Consider the following 23,248-nt stretch of genomic DNA (forward strand, 5'->3'; position numbering starts at 1 on the left):
TTCCGATAGGTTCTTCGCCGGAGATTTTCTTCCGGCGTTTTCTCCGATCGCTCTTACGACAAGTAAGCTCCTCAATGTTTTTTGCTTCCGATCGTGATTTGGCAATTAATTAGAATTCCGAATGTTATTCCATCTATCTTACAATTTCTTGGATATATATATATATAAATAAGTAAATCCAAGCTTGAATAATGTCTAATTCGGGCAATTGTTCACAATTTTTTTTTCGGAATTCATGGATAATGAATTCAGATTCTCATCTTTAGAGATTTGTAGATACGTAACGTGTTGTAAATTTCTTTATATATATATATATATATATAATGATTGGCTATACTAAATCTATTTCAGGTATTTATTTACTGGTGTGGAAAGTATTTTTACTTTGAAGATGGACAAAATACAACGGAAAAAAAGCATTAGGATTTAGGAGTAATCCGTTTGGGGGTGAAATCTATTTCAACAAATAATGGGGCGTATTTAGAAATGTAGATGAAAATACGGACCGAATCATAAACATCTGAGGGACGACGGTTGAGCAGCTCACCTGTCCATGCCTACATTACGCAACTCTTTAATTGCCTCTTCCCATCGCTCCTTAAATCTCGTATTCTTCGTCTTCTTCGCGTTGTTCAACGAAGGGTTACAGTTATCTCTCTCTGCACTTCCCATGGCGGGATTTTTCTCTCTCCTCCGGCGCGTGTACCTTACTCTCTACAACTGGACCGTCTTCTTCGGATGGTAAGTCGACTCGCTTTGGAACTCTGCCTTTCGGATTTCATGGGGTGTTTTTTTTCTTCTCTGATTTGGATTCGACTTACTGGTTTATTTTCATTTTCGCGATAACATTTGGGTTTTAGGGCGCAAGTTTTGTACCTTTCCTTGAAGACATTGAATGAATCGGGACACGAACATGTCTACGACGCTGTCGAGAAGCCTCTCCAGCTTGCTCAGACCGCCGCCGTTCTCGAGGTCTGTTTGTTTCTCGGGAAAATTTTACATTTTTATTTTCCGGGTATAGTAGAGACTATGGATGTACACCAATGTTGGTCAACACTAGTTGAAATTGATCGGTGGGATCCTGGAACTGATTATTTTTTTTCTGCTTTTTGCTGTTTCAAATTTGGATTTCGAAATGGTGGGTCTGGAACAGATTCTTCATGGATTGGTAGGTGAGTGATCAGATCTATTTACAGCAAACTTGGGTTAAACTTGTACCAGTTAGATCTGACGGCAAAGATTGTTGACTAATTTGTGTAATGTGATGTCTGAAATTTCTGATAGGTTTGGTTAGATCTCCAGTCTCTGCTACGCTGCCGCAGATAGGTTCAAGACTATATGTTACATGGGGCATCTTGTACAGTTTCCCTGAGGTTTAACCTTAATCATTTTACAAGCATAGCATGTTTAAATGTCTCTTCGATGGTAATTGATGTTCAACTATCTGATTTTGTTGAATTACGGTTCGGTTATTTCAGGTTCGATCTCATTTCCTTGTCTCGTCGCTAGTCATCAGTTGGTCCGTTACTGAGGTTAGCATTTTATGTGTTTTCTTCTTCTGACACTTAGAAGGTCAAGTTTTCTTGTTACATGGATTGTTCAAGTGCTGACCAAAGAGATTTGCTTAAGCATGACTCCTTTAAATATCAATCAGACCCGAATGAATCGGTCTATCTTTCCTCCGATGTGAGAGTCTTATGCTCATATAAGGGCAACTTATCACTCTTTTGATGTTACAATTTCTTATGTTTGGTGAACAACAAAGTTCAGATACCTGAAAAAGAGATTTTGATTGTAATGACAGACTATACGGTACTCTTTCTTTGGACTCAAGGAAGGTCTGGGCTCTGCTCCTTCATGGCTCTTGTGGCTCAGGTACAGTGTATTATATAGGCTTTGATTTTGAGTAAATATATTAACTAACCCCCTCGCCCCGATCCAATTAAGTGTTTTTTAATCTCTCTCTGGTTAATGATATGGACAGATACAGCAGCTTTTTGGTGTTATATCCAACCGGTATCACCAGTGAAGTAGGACTTATCTACCTTGCCTTGCCTCATATCAAGGTAACACCATGGCATTTTCGCTACAAGAATCTGCCCATAAGAGCCGTTTATATCGTCGAATGTGTTGTTTTATGTTAATAGAATGCTGCCATGGATTTTTCTTGAATACCTTTGCGAATTCTTGCTTTCCCCGAGCTCTCTCTCTCTCTTTCTCTCTGGATATACACTTGGTTAGTTTAGTTATCTATCACATGGATTTGCAGAACCGATGATTAAACTGGTTGGTTGGTAATTGGTGTGCAGAAAACGGAGAAGTACAGTGTTAGGATGCCAAACAAGTGGAACTTCTCGTTCGACAGCTTCTACGCGGCAATACTCGTTCTTGGAATATACGTTCCAGGCATGGCATGGCATTACATACGTTTTCTCCACTAGAAGAACGTTCCTCATGCTTTGTGTGTGTGTGGTTTTGGTCAGTTGTGTTCTAAAACATCTCGAACGGGGTTTGCAGGAAGTCCTCACATGTACAGGTACATGCTTGGACAGAGGAAGAGAGCTCTCTCCAAATCCAAGAGGGAGTAAGGGCATTTCTCCATCAACCAGATTATAAATTCATCAGATTATGAAATATCAGTTTCGCATTTATGAACTACGACGATTTTTACTACTCCTTGTTTCCTTGTTTCAATATGAATGTCGTTTTAGAGATTATTTTTTGTTTCTAAACAGTTGTAATTTTAGATTTTTTAAATATTTTAATAAAAGATTTCAATTTTATCTTTAATAAAATAAAAATATCAAACTAGAGTATTAATTTGGATATTATTTAATAAAGATATATATATATGATTTTTTTAAAAATATGAAAAATTTAAAATGAAATTTATCGGATCTTAAAAATTTTCTTATTGTTAAACAAAGAGTCGCTTTGGCCGAGTGGTTAAGGCGTGTGCTTGCTAAGTACATGGGGTTTCCTCGCGAGAGTTCGAATCTCTCAGGCGACGTTTCTTTTTTCTATCTCCTACCTTTTTTCCCTTTCAAAATATATATATATAATTGCACTTCCGGTTGGACTCAAATCAACACTTAACCGAAATTTGGTCAACAATGGTTCATTCATTGGATGGATTAAAAGTCGAAACCTTGACATACTACACCACTAGGTTCCTTACTTTTCTCAACACTACATTTTCTTGGGTCCAAGATGACAAAACTACGTACAGATCCTTTGGTGACTGGCTGCCGCAAAAAAGTATTCACCATTCTTTTTTTAAAATAATAAAATAAAAGGAAAGAAATGAAAAATGGGCGACAAAAAGAGCTGCTGTGCTTGCTTCTGGTTTTCCTTTTCCAAGTTCATTTACGCTTTGGTAGTAGCAGCAAGTAGACTTCCCCCCTCCCCCCAGGTTGTGGTCAGTCTGTCTGATGATGAAGAATTCTCTCTCTCTCTTTTTTTTTTAAAAAAAAATGATTACAAAAGCATAGAACGGAGATCCATGACAGACCGAGGTGGCTCCAAGTGCTCTGCCTTGATTCCATTCCCCATCATTTCCTGCATCTCTCTCCCGAATATCTCATCCATCACCTTCCATTCATTCGCACACACAAGTAAGTACACACCCAAGAACACTGATGGATTCTTCACGTAATGTATTTCACTTACAGAGATGGCAATTCTCGGGCCTTTGTGCCATGTCACGTTGTCTTTCTTGTCTTCCATCAGACGGAGCACATCCTTTTTATGATGATAATGAAAAAAAAATGTATGATAGATGACAACAGTGAAACGTGGAGCTACACACGTGAAATGAATAAATGGATTTTAGTTTTACCTGTCCCAAGCGGTCCCATATCCCTCTGCAGACTGATACGAAAACATCAGCCACGAATACACCGTGCAGTTGTTCAATTGTCTTCTCTATCAGATCCTCCAATCCCTTCATTCTGCCCCTCACCTCACTCTCTTCTGTTGTCTCCCTTAGATCCCTGATTATGTTCTTTATCCTCATCTGACTTTGTATCCTTGTCTGTACCCATAGATTGTGTGCGCAGTAAAAAGAGGTTTACTATATAATACTAGCTGATCAGAGATTTAAAACATGACATTCAAAAATGGAAATACTTACATTCTCCGCTAGTTTCTCCACCAGTGCTTGCATGTAACTTCTGAACTTGGCTCTCAATAACACTGTCACCTCACTTAGCCTTTCTCCCAATACTCTATGTTCTCCATCAGGGAAATAAGAATTCCAGTATTTGAACCGTTTCTCAACACTTGGGCGTAAAATGTCAAGCATTCTTTTCACCGAATTCAGAAGAACTCCGAGCTGAAATTTAGAAAAACGCCATGCTACGTTCCTCTCTTACATGAAAGGAAATGCAGACTAAAAAAATCCAAAGCGGAAGCCTACCTCTTTTGGAACACAGTAGGGAGTGATCGTGCCTTTGGTCAATTTCTGGACATATTTTAGGCCAAATATCTTGTTCTCCCTCAACGGAGATAAAACTTCGGCAAATTGCTTCTCCAATGCTTCGACTATTGCCTTCTCAGCATCCACAGCGACCTTGCCATAGAAGAAAAGCATGATGCACATGGGAAAAAATAGTCCAGTTTGTCTGCCATGGAACTCGATAGAGATGAGGAGAAAGGTTATGGAGTAAAAAACATGTCTCTAACCATGTCTCATTCTTTATTAGACTACAATTTCATATAATTTTTTAAAAACCCAGCTACTATCCTAAGATTATGAAATCAATGCTAGTGAAATGAAAGAACATAGAATTTTTTCCCCTACTCACTTTCTCCAAAGGTAAAGCATATTCTGGCCAACGCCTAATGATGATATTATACTCGTCAAGTGTCTCATTCAGCCTCTGATACATTTCATCAACAAAAGGAGAGGTAAAGTCTGGAATCTCACTGCATGGTTTTACCTGAAAGCAATAACAAGTTATTAGATTTAGTCGTGAATGACAAACATCAGCCTACTCTACGAACTCCAATGTAATTAATATTAGTTAGACTGGTTCAACCCAAAACTTGTTGCAGGATCTATACCGACTCTAGCTTGCAGTATTCATATAATGCACGTTTCTTCTCTTCAATCCAGGTAGTAATGTAGGAATGGAAAAGCTCTTTTGCATTGACACCACCTTTGATTGGACTGCAACATAAGAACAAAACATAAGTGCAGATTGGCAAGGGGAAGGTAAAAAGGCATATGGTATGTGTTTTTACTTGTAAAAAGGGAATGGCAACTATTACTTTATCTTCCAGCAAGAGATATCAGTCTGAAAGTCAGCAGTCGTTATAACAAGATCAACAACTGGCGGTGATGGACCAGGAGGAGGCCATGCAAGAAGAAATCCCTGCAGCCTATTGCACAGATCCACGCTATATATTGCAGCCGAAATATTTCGAAGGTCTATAAAGCTGCATAGGAGTTCAAGGAGAATATAAATTTAAAAAAAAAAGCATTTCGAGTTTGCAATGAAACCATAAACTACAGTGAGATGATTTTGTCGAGAGATGTTTATGCACAAACTTCAATGATACTGCAAATAGGAGCTGAGCTATTATTATGGATCTGATGAAAAATTGAATAAGACAGTGTGATGTTGAAATATCTCACAGCAAGAAGTAAACAGAATTTCACTTGGCTTACGTGAATATTACATATCTTTAACTTAAATGACCAACCTTGGGAGCACGTTGCAATTGTGGATCTCTATATCGGTGTGGATTTCATTTTTAAAGCTCAAAATTAGAGATTTCATCTTTTGATAGGATGTTGGAAGCAATGCAGGATCCACTTGAGCACCCTCACGGCGGCTATGAAGCAAGTCTTCTGTTTCTAATAAATGTGTTCTTGACCTCTTCTTTGTAGCAGTCTGAAGCCATCCACATGTGACCGTCATACACAAAAAAGATACGGGAAATTTTATATATATATATATATATATAGAGAGAGAGAGAGAGAGAGAGAGAGAATACCTGGAAATATTTACAAAGTCTCAACTGCGCCTCGGGGATTAAAACATCATTCAGAAGACCATAAAGCTTGACAGCTGGTCTTAGTGCAGGAGCTGGCCTGCCCATAGCTGGCTCAAAAACATCTTTGATTCCAGAGAGAGAAGATTCATCAAGCGATTTGTAATTCTCAAATGCTAAGGCAAGAATCTGCTGAATTTGTTCATCGATTTCCCCCATCATGCGATTCTGTTGAAAGTCACCAAACAGTAAAGTGAGCTACTTTTTTAGAAGTCCTCACTTCTCTGCATCATATTATGGCCAGTATCAAATATGCTTTGCACATTTCTCACCTCAACTATGTTTTCCGGAGACTATATTAAGAATATCAAACAACTTGAAATTAAGATGTATCCTTTGGAGATTCTCAGAAAATGCAAGCAATTTAATACGTCAAGCAAAAAGAAGGGATTTTCAGTAAGAACCCTAGATCAAATAATAATATAATAAAGCATTATTCCCCTGGTTAAAGTGATTCCAGCTTCAAAAACTAGACAAACCATGCTTTGCACTAATATGGATCAACCAAACAACTGAAAGACAAGATACACATTTGATGGGGAAGAAAACAAGGAGAAGTCGATGGAAAAATCATATGAGTTGGTGGTCAGGGAAGAACTCAGAGAGTCAGAAAATTGATGGATTGATTCATACAGGCTCACAGGATGAAACAATAGTTTGTTCTAGAGTTTCATAAACAGAACAGAGTATAGAAAGATATATAACTGAAATCAAATACAATGGAAAATGGGAGAAAGCTTGACATGCACGGCTTCAGCAAAAACAGAAAACCTACCTCTTGATGACTCAATAGACTCTTGTAATTGTCTTTCATTAGAACAGGCAGCAGAAAATCATGTATCAGATCAAGACAGTCCTTGGTTGGTGTGGCGACATCCATGACATATGAAAGGTATCTGCAAATTTCACAGAATGTAACTACATCACTCCAAACATTTTGGATATTAAACAATCGTCCTTTGTCATCCAATTACCTTAATCTTGTATACACATCTGAAACACCGTAGTAGGACGCAAATCGAGTAACCATCCATTGCCACGGCCCTTTCAGCAACAAATTTCTTCGTTGAAAATGCTCGGCTTTCATAGCTACTTCCAAAACCAGGTCGTATGCAGAAGTTTCTGCAACCAACCCGCACTAAGCATGCATGTGAATGTCAGAATGAATTTGAGAAGGAGGAAAAGGCACTAAGGTTGGCACTCAGAATGCTAGGAAAAGCTGCTGGCCAAAAAAATCCTGTACCTTAGTTTGACCATTTTCATCCAGACTGGTTGAATAAGTTATATGAAGTTGGATTCTGCCAATAAGTTCATGTTCTGGTTCATGATATATTGGCCACCACCGCAGCTTTTCGCTCTGCATTCACCCAACACCTTAGAATCTCAGCTTAATTCCTAAACTAACTGATGATCTGAAAATATGAAGACATATGAGAATCTTACTTACAGGGTCATCAACAATAGCAGCCAGCTGAGCCAAGACACGACCACAATATTGCCTCTTTGAATCCCGCACTTCAAGAATCAAATCATCACCAAGACTATCAGGTAAGCTACAGGAGACAACAAAAATCTTAAGTTCCTCTTGTGAAGGAAAAAGAAATTAATAATAAAAGAAGAAAGAAAAATGCAAAGAGAAAATAAGAATGTACAAGTTGACAAACTAGAATACATACAAAATAAACGTTTCACCAGATCCAGGTTGAGTCTTAATTTGATCCTCCTCTGCTGAGCTCTTTAGCCTCAGCAAGCATGAATATGTTTCTGACACAAAAAGAATCTTATATAATTACATCATGCAGAAAGAAGCTGAAGAAGAATGCTCCACCACCAAGAGATGATGAAACAGAAATAAGCAAGCAAGATGAATGGAAGTGTTGCAAGTACAATGTTATCACCTTGTACTGCTTCATAGTTTTGTGGTCCCGTGTGAGATGTAACTATTTCATTCTTTAGGACCTTTGACACTTGTTTAACGTAGCGAGCACCTGCCTGCAAATAAGCCAAGCTTTGACGAGAAATTGAACCATTCAAAGGAACTTGAGGAGTGACATGAACTCGCTTCACTGCTTTCCATCCAGAAGACAAAGTAGAATTCAGATCTGCAATATGCTGGCGAACAATTTCAAGCTTTTCCTTGGAGAGTTTCATTGACGAAATGCTGCAGCCAGGCGGTGGATCCAATCCCATTTTGATTCTACGAACTGTTGAAAAAGAAACACTATGAACACAGCTGCTGCAAAGATAAATGCAACCTGATGAAAAAAGATACAAAATATACCTTGGAGTTTAATTTTTCCAACAGTCTTCTTAGATTTTGGAGCAGTTGTTGTCTCAGTAACCAACCCAGAAGGCCCCTTTCCCAGTAGTTCTTCTTCAGATTGAAGAAAATATTTCTGCAAACTATATGTTTGTCTCAGCAATAACAACAGGAGGAGGACCAGAAAGATCATCGCAACATAAGCTGTATCTATAAGGAAATACCAAATCGTTCTCACCCAAATGCATTTCGCAATAATGTGCATTCATTATTCAGGAAATATGAAGCCTCATTAACACCATATGCTGCTGCCGAGGAATGAAGACATAGCCGAAGACAGGCTTCAAAGGCAATCATGGCAGACCATGGACCTTGTTCACTGAGTTACACCAAAACCAAGGGATATAGTTGAGGAGGACAAGGTGGGAAGGTCCCTTCCCTATGTAACATAAGTAAGCTACTTAACTAACCTTGCATGAAAGTTGGGAAGGCAAGGAGGCAATGAAGTTGAAGATGATTCAACCTTTGTCCTAGCAGCAAAAACACTAAATATTATTTTCATGCATTTCAGAACAACGGGAGGATGCAAAAGTTAACAAATTTCTACTCGGCAAACCTGTCATATAGAGATTGACTATGAAAATCGTGATATGAAGATCCATTGTTCCGCATGCCACAGTTTTCTGCTTCCTGCAAGTGATTAGCGCGAGCTGAAATCAGCTTGAGGGAATATAGACCCCATTAAAATAGTGGACTATGAACTTTGAGTTATCACTAATCAGATTCTGCTAAAGAAAAGCTAGAATATGAGTCACACACAAGAAAACCTCATTAAGAATGGGGAAGGCATATATCATCTCATATCCAAATTGACTCAACATGAATCTGAATGCATTGCCCACTTTTGAAAAACTGGATAAGAGATATAGATAGGGTGAGGGCAGGAATAAATTACATATGAAACTTCGGTGCTCGTAGCCGAGTCCGACAACTCATCTGCACCGCAGACCTTTGTACCATCATGTCTAAGTCCCTCCGGCCCATTTTGAGCCATCACTGGATGTTTGTTAAACAATCCTACAGAAATTTTGTGGTCCTGAGGAGATGAATCGGGCGAGAGTTTCCTATTAAGGGTCTCATCATCAGAATCAGAGGCAATGTCCATGTCTGACCCAGAACTACCATTATTAGCTGTGGCTGACGGTGGAGGTGCACTTGACCTGTTCCTCAATCCAACGAATGACGATAATCCGAAACCATAACCAAAACTACTCGGATTAGAAACAGGCTTAGTGTCCAACTTCCGTGTAGCAACTGACCACCTTGAACTTGAACCAGTTCTTCCCCTCAGTGCACCATCCTATTAACATCTTAAAACGAACGATGACTATAGTGAAATCTCAATAACCTAATTTCTAATTTTAGAAATCGAAATCAACAACATTGAGGAACAACACACACTACAAATAATTAAGAAGGCAGAAATGCAACACGGATCACACCTCTCCCATGCCTCGTAAACCATTAATGCCACGACTTTCCCCGAACATTTTCCACTACCTCCAAGGTTTCACCTACAAAATCAACAATTCTACAGATATTACGAAGAGAAGATCAAATAAAAAAACGCCAAACTTTTTCTTTTCACAATCAGCCTGTAGCAGGTTAAACCATTGTCTATATCGCTTCCACATACGGTTAATGCAACCCAGTGTACAAAGCGAAACAAAAACCCAAGAGAAGCTAAGAAAATATTTCGATGATTCCCAGAGAACTCAAAACCCAGAAACGCATAAATCTACCAGAAACAGAATTAGAAGAACAAACGCCTACGCCAAATTGGAGCGAAATTCTAGTGGAGCGGCCAAGAGAATAGATCGACTTTTCTCCTCCATGAAATGATCATGAAAGAACGGAAATCGAAAACTGAAACTCAAAATCGAAGAATCGATCTAGATACCAAGACTAGAAATAAATGCATTTAGCTTACACCAAGGGAAAAGATTTCAGTGTAAAACCCCAGTGTGAACACAAAGTTCCCAGTAGAAGAAAATTCTTTAAACTTCTTCCAGTAACGAATATTACGATCACGATTTTCGAGGATCATGGAATGGAAGACATGATTAAGAAAAAGACGATTTAGGGTTCAAGGAAGAAGATCCATGAAGATTGTCTTTCTTTCTTTCTTTTCTGGGGTCTCTGTGATCGTAACTTTCGCGTCGGGGAAAGAAATATATATGGTGAGAGGATTTAGGGGAGCGGTGTGGAGAGGATGGGGACGTTAAGTAACGGCGACAGAGACGTGAGGAGTTAACGTCAAAGTGACGTGGCAAGAGCAGACGCGCCCTTCCCATAACGGTCAGTTACTTGTGTTATGGTTCTACACGCGCTATCTGGGAGCGTGGTAAAGGGGATGCCAAGCAAATCTTTTGCTGAGCATTTCGGTCGGTGGGGTCCATATAAGACCACATGGAACATACCGGTTCGACTTTCGGCTAGGACTAGGGGCGCTGTCCAGCTTATACACATCTGTGCGTATATACGTATACATACACACTCATAACCGTATATCCATCCACTTGGGCTCCCAAATTTAATTAAATAAATAATTGAAAGTACAAAGAATATAGTTTCTTGTTATTAGCATGATCAAAATTTAATCTTATAAACGCTTGAAGTCATTTTCCTAGCACTGTTGCATATGATTAATCACATGTCTTAGTTTGTAATATTTATACAGAAATTAATATATAACCAAATTTTATGTTACTTATCGAACAAAATGCCCTTCTCAATCTTCACCATTTTAAAATATGCACAACTATATTCATGAAAATAGATTGTTTGAAATCCCCAAATAACTTATTATTTAAATATTCGATTGATCCAGTTTTAATTTATTGCAATATAACAATTGTATAGATTTTATATGATTTGCTATTATTCATGTGATATAATTCAGTAACGACTTTTTGGCGGCACCGAAATCTCTTTCTTACGAAGGTCAATAATGCACGTAAATTAATGTTGTCTGGAGGGCAATAATATATTAATATGAAAGAAATCGGACATTGCTTTTTCTGTCCAAATGCATGAGCGTATTAGTTGGGTCCAGTTCATGCCAAAAGCGCATATGCTTAATCAGTAAGGCAATATCACGATGAGTACAATTGATCTCTCGCAATATAATTGGGCCTCATGTAGGCCCAAGATTGACCCAATAACGGCTTTAAGGCCCATTCATGATTTGACTTCGGACAGTGTCAACTGATGGAAACTGAGGGCTGACCCACTAACAGTGTCCATTCCCTCGCTCTTATCGGAAACCCAAAGACATCACCACCGTCCACGCGCTCCCGCTCCCAAAGGATGCGTCGTTTCATCGCGAGTGTTACAAACGCGCGAGTGGGTAACGCTTTCTCACAGCTCATCTGGCTCTTACCCTTTATTATTCTCTCTCGCTTTCGGTTTCTTCTTTAGAAGCTCCGATTTCAAATTCCCAAAAACAGAAGACAACAAAACATTTTGTTTCTCTCTCTGCCTCCGACTCTCTCTCTCTCCAATGGCGGCGACGCTAACCAGAGATCAGTACGTGTACATGGCGAAGCTCGCCGAGCAGGCGGAGCGTTACGAGGAGATGGTGCAGTACATGGAGCAGCTCGTCGTCAGCGCAACTCCGTCCGGTGAGTTAAGGGTGGAGGAGCGGAACCTCCTATCCGTTGCCTACAAGAACGTGATCGGATCTCTGCGCGCGGCTTGGCGGATCGTGTCGTCGATCGAGCAGAAAGAAGAGGGCCGTAAGAAAGATGAGCACGTGTCCCTCGTCAAGGACTACAGATCTAAGGTGGAGGCCGAGCTGTCCTCCGTCTGCTCCGGCATTCTCAGGATTCTGGATTCGCATCTGATTCCCTCGGCCGCCGCGAGCAAGTCGAAGGTGTTTTACCTGAAGATGAAAGGGGATTATCATCGCTATATGGCTGAGTTCAAGGCCGGGGATGAGAGGAAAGCAGCTGTCGAAGATACAATGAACGCGTACAAAGCAGCTGAGGTACTTTCGATTCGGTTTGATCTTTGATCGTTTTACCATTTTCACTTAGAGTTGGACGATGGGTCACTGTGATTCGTCAGTGAAAGGGGTTGTATCGATCTCGTTGTTGGTGCTTGATCCGTCGTTTTTAAATGATCAAACAGCGATGAATTAGTTGGTAGTTGATCAATCAACCGTCTGGCTTTTTGATAGATTCCAAACTGATATCTGTTTTGTTCAAATGTCCTGTTTGTAAGAAGTACATCTGCATAGATTTTTCAAGGCCTGCTGCTGGGAAATGATGCATGAAAACTAGATTCAGCAAATTGTAGGGGTAAAACAAGAGTTGAATCGTTCATGATTAGAAGACAGGTTTACCAATGATTTGCCTTTCTCTGTGTTTTATTGTTTCGAAGGACATTGCGCTTGCTGATATTCCACCTACACATCCGATAAGGCTGGGTCTGCCCTTCAACTTCCCCGTGTTTTCCTATGAGATCCAGAATTCCGCCGAGGAAGCTTGCAGCATGGCCAAACAGGTACGAACCCTTTCTTTTCTGCTTCCGGGGATTGGCTGCGGAGGGGAAAAAATGGTTGATGGGCATTTCATTTCCTCCATGTAGATTCTTGCACTCTGATTTCAATGGGGATTCATTCTGTTCAGGCTTTCGAAGAAGCGATATCCGAGTTAGACGGCCTGAGAGAAGAGTCATACAAGGACAGCGATCTCATCATGCAATTGCTGAGGGATAATCTAACTATGTGGACTTCCTACATGCAGGTCAGTTACCGAGCTTTACATCCCTCGTTCAAACGATCATGACACTTACGTTTGGTATCTTCAGTTGGGTTTTGAGTTATGTTGTGTTTGGACCCCCAAATCTCGTAAACCAGAAGGTTAGTATACTGAATCAGTGACATTTCTACACAGGAGCAGACGGATGATGATGATGTCTGAGAAAGCCGTGGGACGTTGAGCTCAAGGCCATGAGACAGCCCTTTTGTGGTTACGATTACATATGAAGAGTTTTTTTTTTTTTTTTTTTTGGGTTATTATTGTGATATGATATCTTCTGTGTTCTCTTCAGTTATATTTTTATCTCTACCTTTTTTTTATATGCTTCATGCCACTCGACCAACCATGGTCGCTCCTCTCTGAAAATAAAATTGCTGAAATTACTTTTTGTTATATTGTTTTAATTAATGCACAGTAGAATATCATGAGTAAAAAACCTAACAAAAATAAAAAATAAAAATAAAAAAGTATGATTCCATTCTACAGAACGCGAAAAAGAGAGAACACATGCATACGCGTGCCTACTTACTTACACAATTATATATTTATTTATTTATTTATGTGCACCATTCGTATTATTATGTGGAAAGATAGAATATATATATATATATATATATATATATATAAGAGGTCGAATCTCACAACACAAAGAGTGGCAGAACATCAAAAGCCTAATAGGACCACTTTGTCTCCACTGCATGCATGAACAACAACTTTATAAACCCAAAAAAAGTCTATGGTCGAAACATCTTTTTTTTTTTTAAAAATATATATATACGCAGACATATATAAGTTACTTTTAAGTTTTATCAACATATATAATACTTACTTTTATGAACATATATATATATATATATATATATATATATATATATATAATAGTCACTTTTTTCGTTTCAAGACTTTTCAGAAAAGATAAGACATTGAAACGAAAGTGTGTGTAGCTCACACGTGATTTAATGCACACACACAAACACACACGGTATAAGTGTATGCATTATGCTTGCGGTCAAATTTTATAGTCAAAGCCCGTATATGCTAACAACTCGTGAAAACGAAACTATATGATAAATGTGCAGATTGACCCCGTATTTACTATGATTTTGAATTTGCCATCAATAATACCATTACATCTTTTGAATTCCATGTACATATATGTGTATATATTGATTACCACAGCTATGATTCAATTATTTGTTTTCGTATCATTGACCTTTTTTCAAACGATACACATACCAAATGAGGCTCCAAAGAGGAAAATATAACCGGTAATCAATTATGCTTTTCAATTTTACATTTAACACACACGTATAGGGTGGAAATGTATATAAGTTTATTTATTGTCTAAGTGTAGATAGATACCAAGTTATTATGTTTGAGGTGAAAATTTTCGACATTAGATTATTAACCGGTTAAAATTGATATTCGCCAAATATAGATATAGTAAAAATTTATTAAAAAAAATATTTATGTATTTTTTTATATTTATTAGTATATACGTTGTATTTCAACAGGTGAATGTAGAGACCCAAATATATTTTAAGGTTGAGTTGGTTAACGAAATGAAATAACAGAAAATATGTGTTATTTCATTCCGTTAACCAACTCAACCTCAAATACATTTGGGTCTCTACATTTACCTATTGAAATACACCGTATATACTAATAATATTTAAACTAACTCATACATATATACATACATACAAAGGGAATGGGAACACGTATCTCCTACCATCCAACTCATCTGATAAATAAGGAAATAAAATTCTTTTTCTAACTTAAATTTGAATATGTATTTAGAAAGGAATATTCACATGAATTTTCCTTTTCTTCTACAAGATGTAGTTGGATCAAAGGCACGGTGAACTTCCGGATAAAAAAAACATGTCTTTTAAAATTTTATTAAAACTCTCCGTCTTATTTTTAAAAAGGAAAAGTTTGAAGTTTTTTTAATAAACAATAAAATAGCATATCTCGTAATAATAATTGTATATTCAGCATATATATCATTGTCAAAGGGCATAAATATTTCGGTACAACCCGGGCCGGAGGTTTATCTAGTGAGTGCGTCAGAAGACTAGCAGATAGAGGTCCTCCGTTATAAAAAAAAAATATTTCGGTACAAATATTTCGAGCGTAACGTTTATGTAATAGACTGAAAAATTAGTCAAAGTTCAACCAGCAATGTTGCAAAACGGTATGTTAATAATAGGTTCCGAGTCAATATTATAAAAACAAGTCCATATTTAAGGTATTTGGATCTGAATACTTAAATAGATTTAGAAAAGAAATCCAAATAACCAAAATTATACCAAAGCATATTGGAAAAGAGCAACTTTAATTTGTTGAGGTGGAAAATTGAGCTGTGAATAATAATGCACCAACTAAATTTCTTGCCCCAATTCTCCACATTCATTTCCATATTATTTACACAGAGAAATATTTGTTTCCATGTTAGTTATTTTTCTTTCTATTTTGAATTTTCCATCTTCTTCTTCTCCTCTCACTTACCCTAAAACCACATTTCCTCGTTTCCTCAATAAAGCTCGTCTCTTTCACCCCTCAAACATGAACCCATCTCCCTGAATCCAGAGAGAGAACAGCCCATTCACAAGCTCAATCTCTATACGATGTTTCCCTTGTCGAAATTTCACGTCATCGCATTTTAACCAGATTTTAAAAGGAACTATTTTTTTTCTCTCGGCGCCCTTTAATGGCAGAAAATCTTGAACTAAATCTTCTCTGTACAGAGTCAGCCATTGACGATGCTACTGTTGATGGTGAAAACGACGATAAAACTCCGGTTTTTAGGCGGGAAACGCCGAATATCGAGATGGGTTTTCCGGTGGAGAGCGAAGAGATTATCAGAGAGATGATGGAGAGAGAAAGAGATCATTTGCCCAGAGACGATTATCTCAGGAGATTGAGGAGCGGGGATTTGGATTTGAATGTTCGGAGAGAAGCCCTTGACTGGATTTGGAAGGTTATAAATTTTCTCCCCCTTTTCAACACATTTCATTGCAATCTCGTCTTCTTCTTTTTACTGATTTTCTTCTCGAAACCCCTTTAACATGCCCTTGAAATTATGCTCTAGCCATACTGTCTGAATCGGAAACTGTTACAATGTTAGTATTGGTTTTGAGGTCTGTGAACTCAGTTCGAACCTTCACATTTCCACAAACCATCAATATATCCAACAACCTCTGTTTCAGATCCCAGACATAGCAAACAGATGATATTAAAATCAATTTCCTGCAAAAAGTGTCGTGTTATGGATCTTGTCCTGATTGCAACAGGCTTGTGGACACCACCGGTTTGGACCATTGTCGTTGTGCCTGTCGACTAATTTCTTGGATCGTTTCTTATCGGTTCACGACCTGCCCGTAAGTAGGACCAAAATTCACCTCACAAGATCGAATCTTTCTTCTCCGTTTGTAAATCTGTCTCTTGATCTCTGATTCTTCTGTAGAGTGGCAAATCTTGGACAGTGCAGTTGTTGGCGGTGGCATGTTTATCCCTGGCCGCCAAAATAGAGGAAACTAATGTCCCAGAATTAGTAGATCTGCAGGTGTTAATGCCCACATTCTATGTCGATTCAAGAACATCATTGAACTTGGTTATAATGGCCCGGAGATTCTTTTAGACAAGTGTGATTGATTACATTGGAACAGGCTGGAGATCCCCGGTTCCTGTTCGAGCCCAAATCTGTCCAAAGAATGGAGCTTTTGGTGCTGAACGAACTGAAATGGAGGTTAAGAGCTATAACACCGTGTTCATACATTAGATATTTCCTGAGCAGGATCAATGGCTGTGATCAAGAACCACCGAGAAAATTGATCACTAGGTCGTTGCAAGTGATATCCAGCACAAGCAAAAGTGAAAGTCTCCCCCTTTTCTTTTTCAATTTTTTGCTTTTTCACCCCTAAGAACTCCTGTTTTTAACCACTTTTTTCCAGTGTTTTCACACTTTTTTTTTGTTGGGTACAGAAAGGATTTTGATGGGTGGGTGTGAAAATGTGATGGGTGCAGGTATTGACTTCTTGGAGTTCAGACCCTCCGAAGTTGCTGCTGCAGTGACCCTTTCTGTCTCTGGACAAATTGGAGCACTTCCCTTTGACAACTCCTCCCCTTCCCCCTTCTCACTTCTTGAAAAGGTATCACAGAAAATGACCAAACTTTCAAAATCATCACAACCTTTAGAGAGAAAAAAATACATGGCAGGGTAGAGATGAGATATAGAATTCATGTGGGTGTATGTACGTATTTATGCCCCCCTGTTTCAAGGAAAAAGAGAGACATGAGTGCTCTCTGTGTCTGAATCCTTTGACTTCCAAAACTGGTGGAGTATTTAGGACAGCTCCCATCAAATTAGAGACCCACCCACCACGTTGTTTGCACAGTACAGCTTAGACCCATTTCCCAAGTATCCATCTTTTCTAACACCCATATACATAATCAGATCAATGATTTATCCCCTTTCATTATACGTTTAGGTATAAAATCGGATCAATGAAACTATGAATTTGGTGCAGGAGAGGGTGAAGAAGATTGCAAGAATGATAGAGAGTGAAGGGTCAGTGTCGTCGTCTTTGTCGTGGCGGACACCCAATGGGGTTTTGGATGTTACGGCTTCGTGTTTCAGCTTTAAGACTGATGACTCTTCTGCTTCACTCTCTCCTCTTTCCCCTTCCGACACTCTTACGAGACAACAACACTCCAATTCTCACCCTTGATCTCTCTCTCTCTCTCTCTCTCTCTCTCTCTCTCTCTCTGTTCTTTGGGGAAATTTTTTTTTTTTGGGAGGTTGTGTTGTGTTGTGTTGTTCCCTTTGCTCGATAGGAAGGTGGGGAAAAAAATCAATGCAAAAAATGGAATAGCAAATATCTATTTTTAGATTATTTTTTATTTACTCGCTGGGTTTTGTTTGTACTAAATATAAATGTCTACGGAAGGAAAACAAAAACACAAAAAGAGATGTACGGTCGCCTTCCACTGTTTGCCGCCAAAATAATGGCGGGAAACATCCTGTCGGTTGCGTGAGAGTTGACTTTGGTCAGTCTAATCATTGAAAGCGACGTCGTTTACGCAAAAAGTTGGGCGCAACATCTTAATGGGCCTACGACTGGGCCCACAATGCCACCTCACTCTTTGTGGTCCTTGACTTTTGTATAGTCTTTAAGTCAACCGCTTCTACCGAGGATAGATTTTTCTTATATAAATGCTTTGCATCATGGGCCTAAGGTGGGCCCACAATTTATGTTTTGGGCTTTTTAAAGTCCATTATGTTAAAGTCCGATTCCTCAAATGGGCCCATGTTAAGTCCATTTAGAAACTTACAGGTGGACCTGAACATTTCTTTCCTTCATCATATTCATTTAAAGAAAATACTGTAGATTCCAGTTGACAGCGTACTAGGTTTTTAAAAAGGCAATTCTTCAATAAATAACACATCAAACGGATTTGAATATATAAACCTTATAACCTTTTTATATAATTCAAACTCGTGTTGTCTTAGAGTCAATTATAACATCCTGAGTCATCGAATCACAAATATTATTTTTAAATTCGTCATTTTATACAGTTTATTTCATTTTATATTATAACGCTGAAATTACAATTACACGGGTTAAAAGAATCGCCAAACAAATACTAGAAGTACGTGACATTAATCATCAGACGAGTTTAAACAGTTACCGATTAATTTTTATGCGGATAAAACAAGAGACGAGGAATATATATGCAGAAGTGGGGCTTATCTTTTGAGAATCCCATCCCATGCAGCGTACACATGTATATATATATATATATACACCACGTCAACCATGTATATATATATATATATATGGGCATTGCCAGATATACGTGGATGTTTATACATATATATATATATATATTATATAGATGAAACGAAATTTTTTGAAAGATTGAAGAAGGCACTGTTTGGACTGTAGATAAAAGTGAGGACAACAAATACAAACAAATAAACTTCTATAATTCTCTCGCTGGGGTTCGTCACATTGAGTCGTCATAGTCACTGAACTGTCCGACATATTTATTTATTTATTTTTTCAAATAATATTTGAAAAATATGCAAAATGTTGTATAACTTGTATATCTTTTCCTTCTAAAATACTTCCATTATCAAATAATAATATTTATTTTCAAATTCAACCTTTGGTCGCATTATAGAGGAGAGATTAATTATATTGTTTTAGATGTGAAGTGACCGAGTTGTTGCGTCCGCAATTTAATCTATAGCGCGAGATTAAAATTTCGACGTACGCAAACTTAAATTAAAAAATTCGTTGCATGTGATTTCTCATGTATCCAACATAAAGGAAAACCCTAGACTCTACCTAGAGACGTCTCGCACATTCTAAATAACAAGGGAAACCCTAACCCTAGCTCTAATATAGCAGCGAGATGGCTCGGAACTCTTCCTCTCTCTCTCTCTCTCTCTCTCTAACTCTCTCTCTCTCTCCTGTTTGCAAACTTTGCTTTGAAGGTTGGTAAAAACCTGAGTTGTGGGTCACTTTAGATATCCAAAACTAAGCATAAAGACAGTAAGTATTCCACAGTAAAAACACTGTGTGAGATGATGATACGTATCTATATAGACACACACGTATATATATGCATATATATGGTACACACAGACTGATCGGTCACTGTCCGATGGGTTTCTGCGTATTGACTGAAAGATTCCAGGAACAGGACCACCTTAAATTCATGTTTAAATCTGTTCTATCTGATCGAAACATTTACATCAATAACAATTCTCACTTCTTTTATATAGTCTGCATTAATTTCACTTATTCATATGGATACAAACTATATATTTTTGAGTTATACAGTAACATTTCCCCGCACGAAGCACGCTGATACACTATCTTATTATATATGTACTGTTTTCTAATTTAATTTAGTAAGTTACTTACGCTTTGAAAACGCCTTATATAGTTACACACACACACACACAACCATTTGTCCTTTAAAATCATTTTGTTCAAGAGATGGACCGCAGCCCCATCCCATCCTTAATAAATCTACTTTGGTTTAATTAATTAATACGATATGGAATGTTCATATAGATACACGTATACGTACCATTAATGGAGAGAATGTTTCCAAACTACTATATATAAGCCGGGGAGTGAATTAAAGACACCCGAAAACAGTTGTTGATTCTCTTACATATATCCATGCATATATATATATATATAATCTTAGCTTATATACAGTGAAACCATATGTATATATAGAGAGATGGTGGGTAGATTTGATTTTACAAAACAAAAAAAAAACGTTTTTTTTTTGGTCGGGGGTGAAAGGAGATGACAAGGAAGAAAAAAGGAGGAGTGGGGGATTGGTGAGAGAAGAGGACCACTCGTTTCTCATATAACATTGTGAGTGCAGCTTTAACAGAGACAACGAGGGAGAGACGTTGCCTGATGAAGCAAAAGCATCTCCCAAACAAAAAAAAGTCCCCTCATGTGTGTGTTTCTGTCTCTTTGGACTCACCCTCCTCTCGCATATATATATATATATATATATAATGTGTATATATACATATCTATTTCCAAAAAATAAAAGTGAAAGATGAAGCTGAAACATCGATGCCTATTTATGGAACTTACTTGTAAAATTGGGTCCCAAATCTCTCCCCCTCTATTCCTTTCCTTTTACAATGAGTCCGGTTCCCCCTTTTCTCTGCATTTCTTCCCCTTCCATTAGTCACAAGTCACATACACTCCTTCCTTCCATCCCATTTTCCTCTCTAATTTCTCAAACTTTGAAGTTCAATATAATCGTATGAATTCTAATTAATATATACATGGGTACGTAAATCGCAAGTTCATTTCTAAATCATATATGGACCACATTTTTCGCTCGAAAACTCGCTTTCAAGTTTAAGATCATATACTAGTATATGACAAATTAATGCCTCGTTTCATTATAAGCACATTCTCCAATTACATGCATGCGCCATATGGAATGATGAATCTGCCCTAGATTGTACATAATGAAGGATTAACGACAAACTGATGGTTGATATAGACTAAGTTATTGATTTAGGGCACAAGACCAATGAAAAAGGTTGCTCGATGACATGGGGTAGGGAATTAATGGCATAAAATCATATTTAGAAAGGAAAAAAAAAACGAAATCCAGATGGAGATTCTGGAATCGTAGAACAAGAACATCATAAATGCATGTCGTGTGGCCAAGTGTGTTTTTTCTTTCTTGCTTCTTGCTTCCAAAGAGCCCACATGTCTCCGCCTCGCAACTTCGAAGAAAATTAATTAAATTAAATATTTACAGAAAATAAAGATAAGGAGAAATACAGAAAGAAAACGAGGCTTTGGATCCATCGACCCCATTGGACTCTTTTCTTTCTATCTTTTTTTTTTATATATAAAAAAAATTGGTTGCATGGAGAATTCCCAAAAATCAAAACAGTAGTGTTGCAGTTGCTCCCCCCCCATTTTCATTTCCAAGAAAAATGATTATATTATTCGATACAACAGTATATATGTCATTATGTTGTGTATACATATACATATACATATATTAATCATTCTAAGAAGCTCTCTCATAAGAGATGGCCATACTGATTACGAGAAACCATTGGACCAACACAACTTCTAGCATTATAATTATTGATTTCTCATTGCAAAGGAAACAAAAACAATGGGCTCGTTTTTCAATGATCCTTTTAATTGTTATTCGGAGGTTTATGTAAATAATCTCGTCGAACCGAAATAAAAAAATCTTATCAAAGCCCAAAGAAAGCGTCCGGACAGAGATCCCAATCATGATCCAACATATGAGTTCTAAACTATTATTATACATTAAAATGAAAGTCGAAACAAGCATGTAATAATGACAAATTTATTGTTTGCATGATGTATAATTATTCAAAATCAAGCATGTTTCTATACACAATGTAATCAATTCTCAAGGAAAGACAAGAACTCAAACATCAAGAAACCGTAAAGAACTTGAGAAGCAAGTACAGGTGTTAGCAGAAAGGGGAAGAAGAAAGAAGATGATGATGATGTTGATCCATAAGAGAAAAAAATAAATAAGTGTATCTAATTTGGATGACACGAATCAAAACTCAAAAGTCAGTTTTATACGAACTTATCAATATATATATATATATACAACTGATACACATATACACACAGACAAGCGCACACGCAGACAAACACAAACACAGACAATTACATATGCATGCGTTCATACAGATCAATGCTCATGATAGCATGTAAAGGCAGACACTTGCAAGAAAATGGAAACAAGGCAGAAACACACATACGATGAAACTGAGATAAAGAGAATAATAGAGAAGAGAGTTTGGTTAAGAGAATGGAATCAGCAGAAGGCATGTCCGAGAAGAGAAAAGAGAACTAACCAGAGATAAAAATAAGTTCACGAGAAATGGAAGCAGGCAAAAACACCGTAAGCTAGCAAGCTTTTACAAGATCATCATCGACAATGGACGGTCTGATAGCAAATTTCGTGGGCAATAATAAAACTAGCTAAAAAAAAGGGGGAAGAGATCCTAATCGTCATTTTCATGGTGAGACGATGGAGGAGGAGGTGGTTCTTGGAGAAGAGGTCGCTTACCGAGAGTGTGTTTGTTGTTGTGTAACCAAACCTTAAGAACTTGTCTTGAAACACCTGTCTCTTCACAGAACCGTTGAACCAGTTCTTCGTCTTGTCTCTGGATCCTCCACCCGATCCTCTCCGCTAACCCTAACATCCTCTCTTTCTGCTCCGCCGTGAACTTCGTCCTAAACCTCTTCCTCCCTCCGCTTCCGCCGTAATCCTCCTCCTCCCCTCTTCTCTCCCGCATCTGCAGCGGCGGCGGCGGTGGCGGTGGAAGTGCGAGCTGAAGCGGCGGCGCCTGCGACAGCGGAGGTGGCGGGCCCCTCTGGTGTAGATACCCTACAGGCGGAGGAGGAAGCCTGTAGTAACCCGGTGGCGGTGGCGCGTGGGGATGAAGCGCGAGGTCCGGCGTTTCCTTGCGGTGGAAATTCCGGTGGCAGCCGCAGGCTGCGCATTTTAGGGCGTCTATGGTGCCGCCGGGTTCCGCCGGCAT

General features: G+C 38.3%; 5 protein-coding genes and 1 non-coding gene across 7 annotated transcripts; 4 read left to right on the forward strand and 2 right to left on the reverse strand.

The window, feature by feature from the left end:
* The first annotated feature begins 603 nt into the window (after nucleotides 1–603).
* LOC104798725 (very-long-chain (3R)-3-hydroxyacyl-CoA dehydratase PASTICCINO 2) lies at nucleotides 604–2,783 on the forward strand. Its single transcript, XM_010520915.2, has 9 exons — nucleotides 604–741; nucleotides 861–972; nucleotides 1,154–1,172; nucleotides 1,285–1,373; nucleotides 1,479–1,532; nucleotides 1,805–1,875; nucleotides 1,985–2,066; nucleotides 2,310–2,406; nucleotides 2,518–2,783. The coding sequence occupies exons 1-9, from the start codon at nucleotides 671–673 to the stop codon at nucleotides 2,586–2,588; spliced, it is 666 nt and encodes a 221-aa protein (XP_010519217.1). The 5' UTR covers nucleotides 604–670; the 3' UTR covers nucleotides 2,589–2,783.
* Nucleotides 2,784–2,928: 145 nt separating this feature from the next.
* Nucleotides 2,929–3,010, forward strand: TRNAS-GCU. Its single transcript has one exon. It is a non-coding gene; the product is annotated as a tRNA-Ser (tRNA).
* Nucleotides 3,011–3,469: 459 nt separating this feature from the next.
* LOC104798734 lies at nucleotides 3,470–10,526 on the reverse strand. The gene is made up of 23 exons (XM_010520926.2): nucleotides 10,308–10,526; nucleotides 9,820–9,891; nucleotides 9,273–9,677; nucleotides 8,934–9,007; nucleotides 8,788–8,847; nucleotides 8,556–8,696; nucleotides 8,339–8,460; nucleotides 7,956–8,261; nucleotides 7,734–7,821; nucleotides 7,505–7,610; nucleotides 7,301–7,414; nucleotides 7,032–7,195; nucleotides 6,833–6,953; nucleotides 6,001–6,225; nucleotides 5,707–5,897; nucleotides 5,272–5,439; nucleotides 5,065–5,170; nucleotides 4,806–4,940; nucleotides 4,418–4,570; nucleotides 4,133–4,333; nucleotides 3,839–4,033; nucleotides 3,670–3,741; nucleotides 3,470–3,591 (listed from the first exon to the last, which is right to left on the reverse strand). Exons 2-23 carry the CDS (start codon nucleotides 9,865–9,867, stop codon nucleotides 3,478–3,480), a joined length of 3,309 nt encoding a protein of 1,102 aa, XP_010519228.1. The 5' UTR covers nucleotides 9,868–9,891; nucleotides 10,308–10,526; the 3' UTR covers nucleotides 3,470–3,477.
* Nucleotides 10,527–11,798: 1,272 nt separating this feature from the next.
* Nucleotides 11,799–13,533, forward strand: LOC104798741 (14-3-3-like protein GF14 kappa). The gene is made up of 4 exons (XM_010520934.1): nucleotides 11,799–12,365; nucleotides 12,761–12,883; nucleotides 13,009–13,125; nucleotides 13,276–13,533. The coding sequence occupies exons 1-4, from the start codon at nucleotides 11,880–11,882 to the stop codon at nucleotides 13,300–13,302; spliced, it is 753 nt and encodes a 250-aa protein (XP_010519236.1). The 5' UTR covers nucleotides 11,799–11,879; the 3' UTR covers nucleotides 13,303–13,533.
* A 2,052-nt stretch (nucleotides 13,534–15,585) lies between these two features.
* LOC104798748 (cyclin-D4-1-like) lies at nucleotides 15,586–18,060 on the forward strand. Of its 2 annotated transcripts, none has more exons than XM_010520943.1 (6): nucleotides 15,586–16,123; nucleotides 16,437–16,523; nucleotides 16,610–16,708; nucleotides 16,812–17,022; nucleotides 17,170–17,294; nucleotides 17,673–18,060. In XM_010520943.1, exons 1-6 carry the CDS (start codon nucleotides 15,854–15,856, stop codon nucleotides 17,871–17,873), a joined length of 993 nt encoding a protein of 330 aa, XP_010519245.1. In that variant the 5' UTR covers nucleotides 15,586–15,853; the 3' UTR covers nucleotides 17,874–18,060. The 2 variants fall into 2 exon arrangements, with proteins under 2 accessions (XP_010519245.1, XP_010519253.1); XM_010520951.1 differs by having other exon boundaries at nucleotides 15,587–16,123; nucleotides 16,812–17,016; nucleotides 17,673–18,057.
* Nucleotides 18,061–22,484: 4,424 nt separating this feature from the next.
* Nucleotides 22,485–23,248, reverse strand: LOC104804538 (zinc-finger homeodomain protein 1). The gene has a single exon (XM_010528853.1). The coding sequence runs from the start codon at nucleotides 23,246–23,248 to the stop codon at nucleotides 22,709–22,711; it is 540 nt and encodes a 179-aa protein (XP_010527155.1). The 3' UTR covers nucleotides 22,485–22,708.

Source organism: Tarenaya hassleriana, unplaced genomic scaffold (genome assembly GCF_000463585.1).
Source record: "Tarenaya hassleriana unplaced genomic scaffold, ASM46358v1 Cleome10, whole genome shotgun sequence".
Classification (NCBI taxonomy): Eukaryota; Viridiplantae; Streptophyta; class Magnoliopsida; order Brassicales; family Cleomaceae; genus Tarenaya; species Tarenaya hassleriana.

Excerpts from the sequence above, each read along its gene's own strand:
- LOC104798725 (XM_010520915.2), top strand. The coding sequence starts at position 671 with ATGGCGGGATTTTTCTCTCTCCTCCGGCGCGTGTACCTTACTCTCTAC. Across the intron at positions 1,374-1,478 it reads TCTTGTACAGTTTCCCTGAG|GTTCGATCTCATTTCCTTGT; the intron begins GTTTAACCTTAA and ends CGGTTATTTCAG. Across the intron at positions 1,876-1,984 it reads TCATGGCTCTTGTGGCTCAG|ATACAGCAGCTTTTTGGTGT; the intron begins GTACAGTGTATT and ends TGATATGGACAG.
- LOC104798734 (XM_010520926.2), bottom strand. The coding sequence starts at position 9,867 with ATGTTCGGGGAAAGTCGTGGCATTAATGGTTTACGAGGCATGGGAGAG. Across the intron at positions 7,415-7,504 it reads CTGCTATTGTTGATGACCCT|AGCGAAAAGCTGCGGTGGTG; the intron begins GTAAGTAAGATT and ends GGGTGAATGCAG. Across the intron at positions 3,592-3,669 it reads GCCCGAGAATTGCCATCTCT|GTGATGGATGAGATATTCGG; the intron begins GTAAGTGAAATA and ends AATGAATGGAAG.
- LOC104798741 (XM_010520934.1), top strand. The coding sequence starts at position 11,880 with ATGGCGGCGACGCTAACCAGAGATCAGTACGTGTACATGGCGAAGCTC. Across the intron at positions 12,884-13,008 it reads CTTGCAGCATGGCCAAACAG|GCTTTCGAAGAAGCGATATC; the intron begins GTACGAACCCTT and ends CATTCTGTTCAG. Across the intron at positions 13,126-13,275 it reads TGTGGACTTCCTACATGCAG|GAGCAGACGGATGATGATGA; the intron begins GTCAGTTACCGA and ends ATTTCTACACAG.
- LOC104798748 (XM_010520943.1), top strand. The coding sequence starts at position 15,854 with ATGGCAGAAAATCTTGAACTAAATCTTCTCTGTACAGAGTCAGCCATT. Across the intron at positions 16,124-16,436 it reads CCCTTGACTGGATTTGGAAG|GCTTGTGGACACCACCGGTT; the intron begins GTTATAAATTTT and ends TGATTGCAACAG. Across the intron at positions 17,295-17,672 it reads CCTTCTCACTTCTTGAAAAG|GAGAGGGTGAAGAAGATTGC; the intron begins GTATCACAGAAA and ends AATTTGGTGCAG.
- LOC104804538 (XM_010528853.1), bottom strand. The coding sequence starts at position 23,248 with ATGCCGGCGGAACCCGGCGGCACCATAGACGCCCTAAAATGCGCAGCC.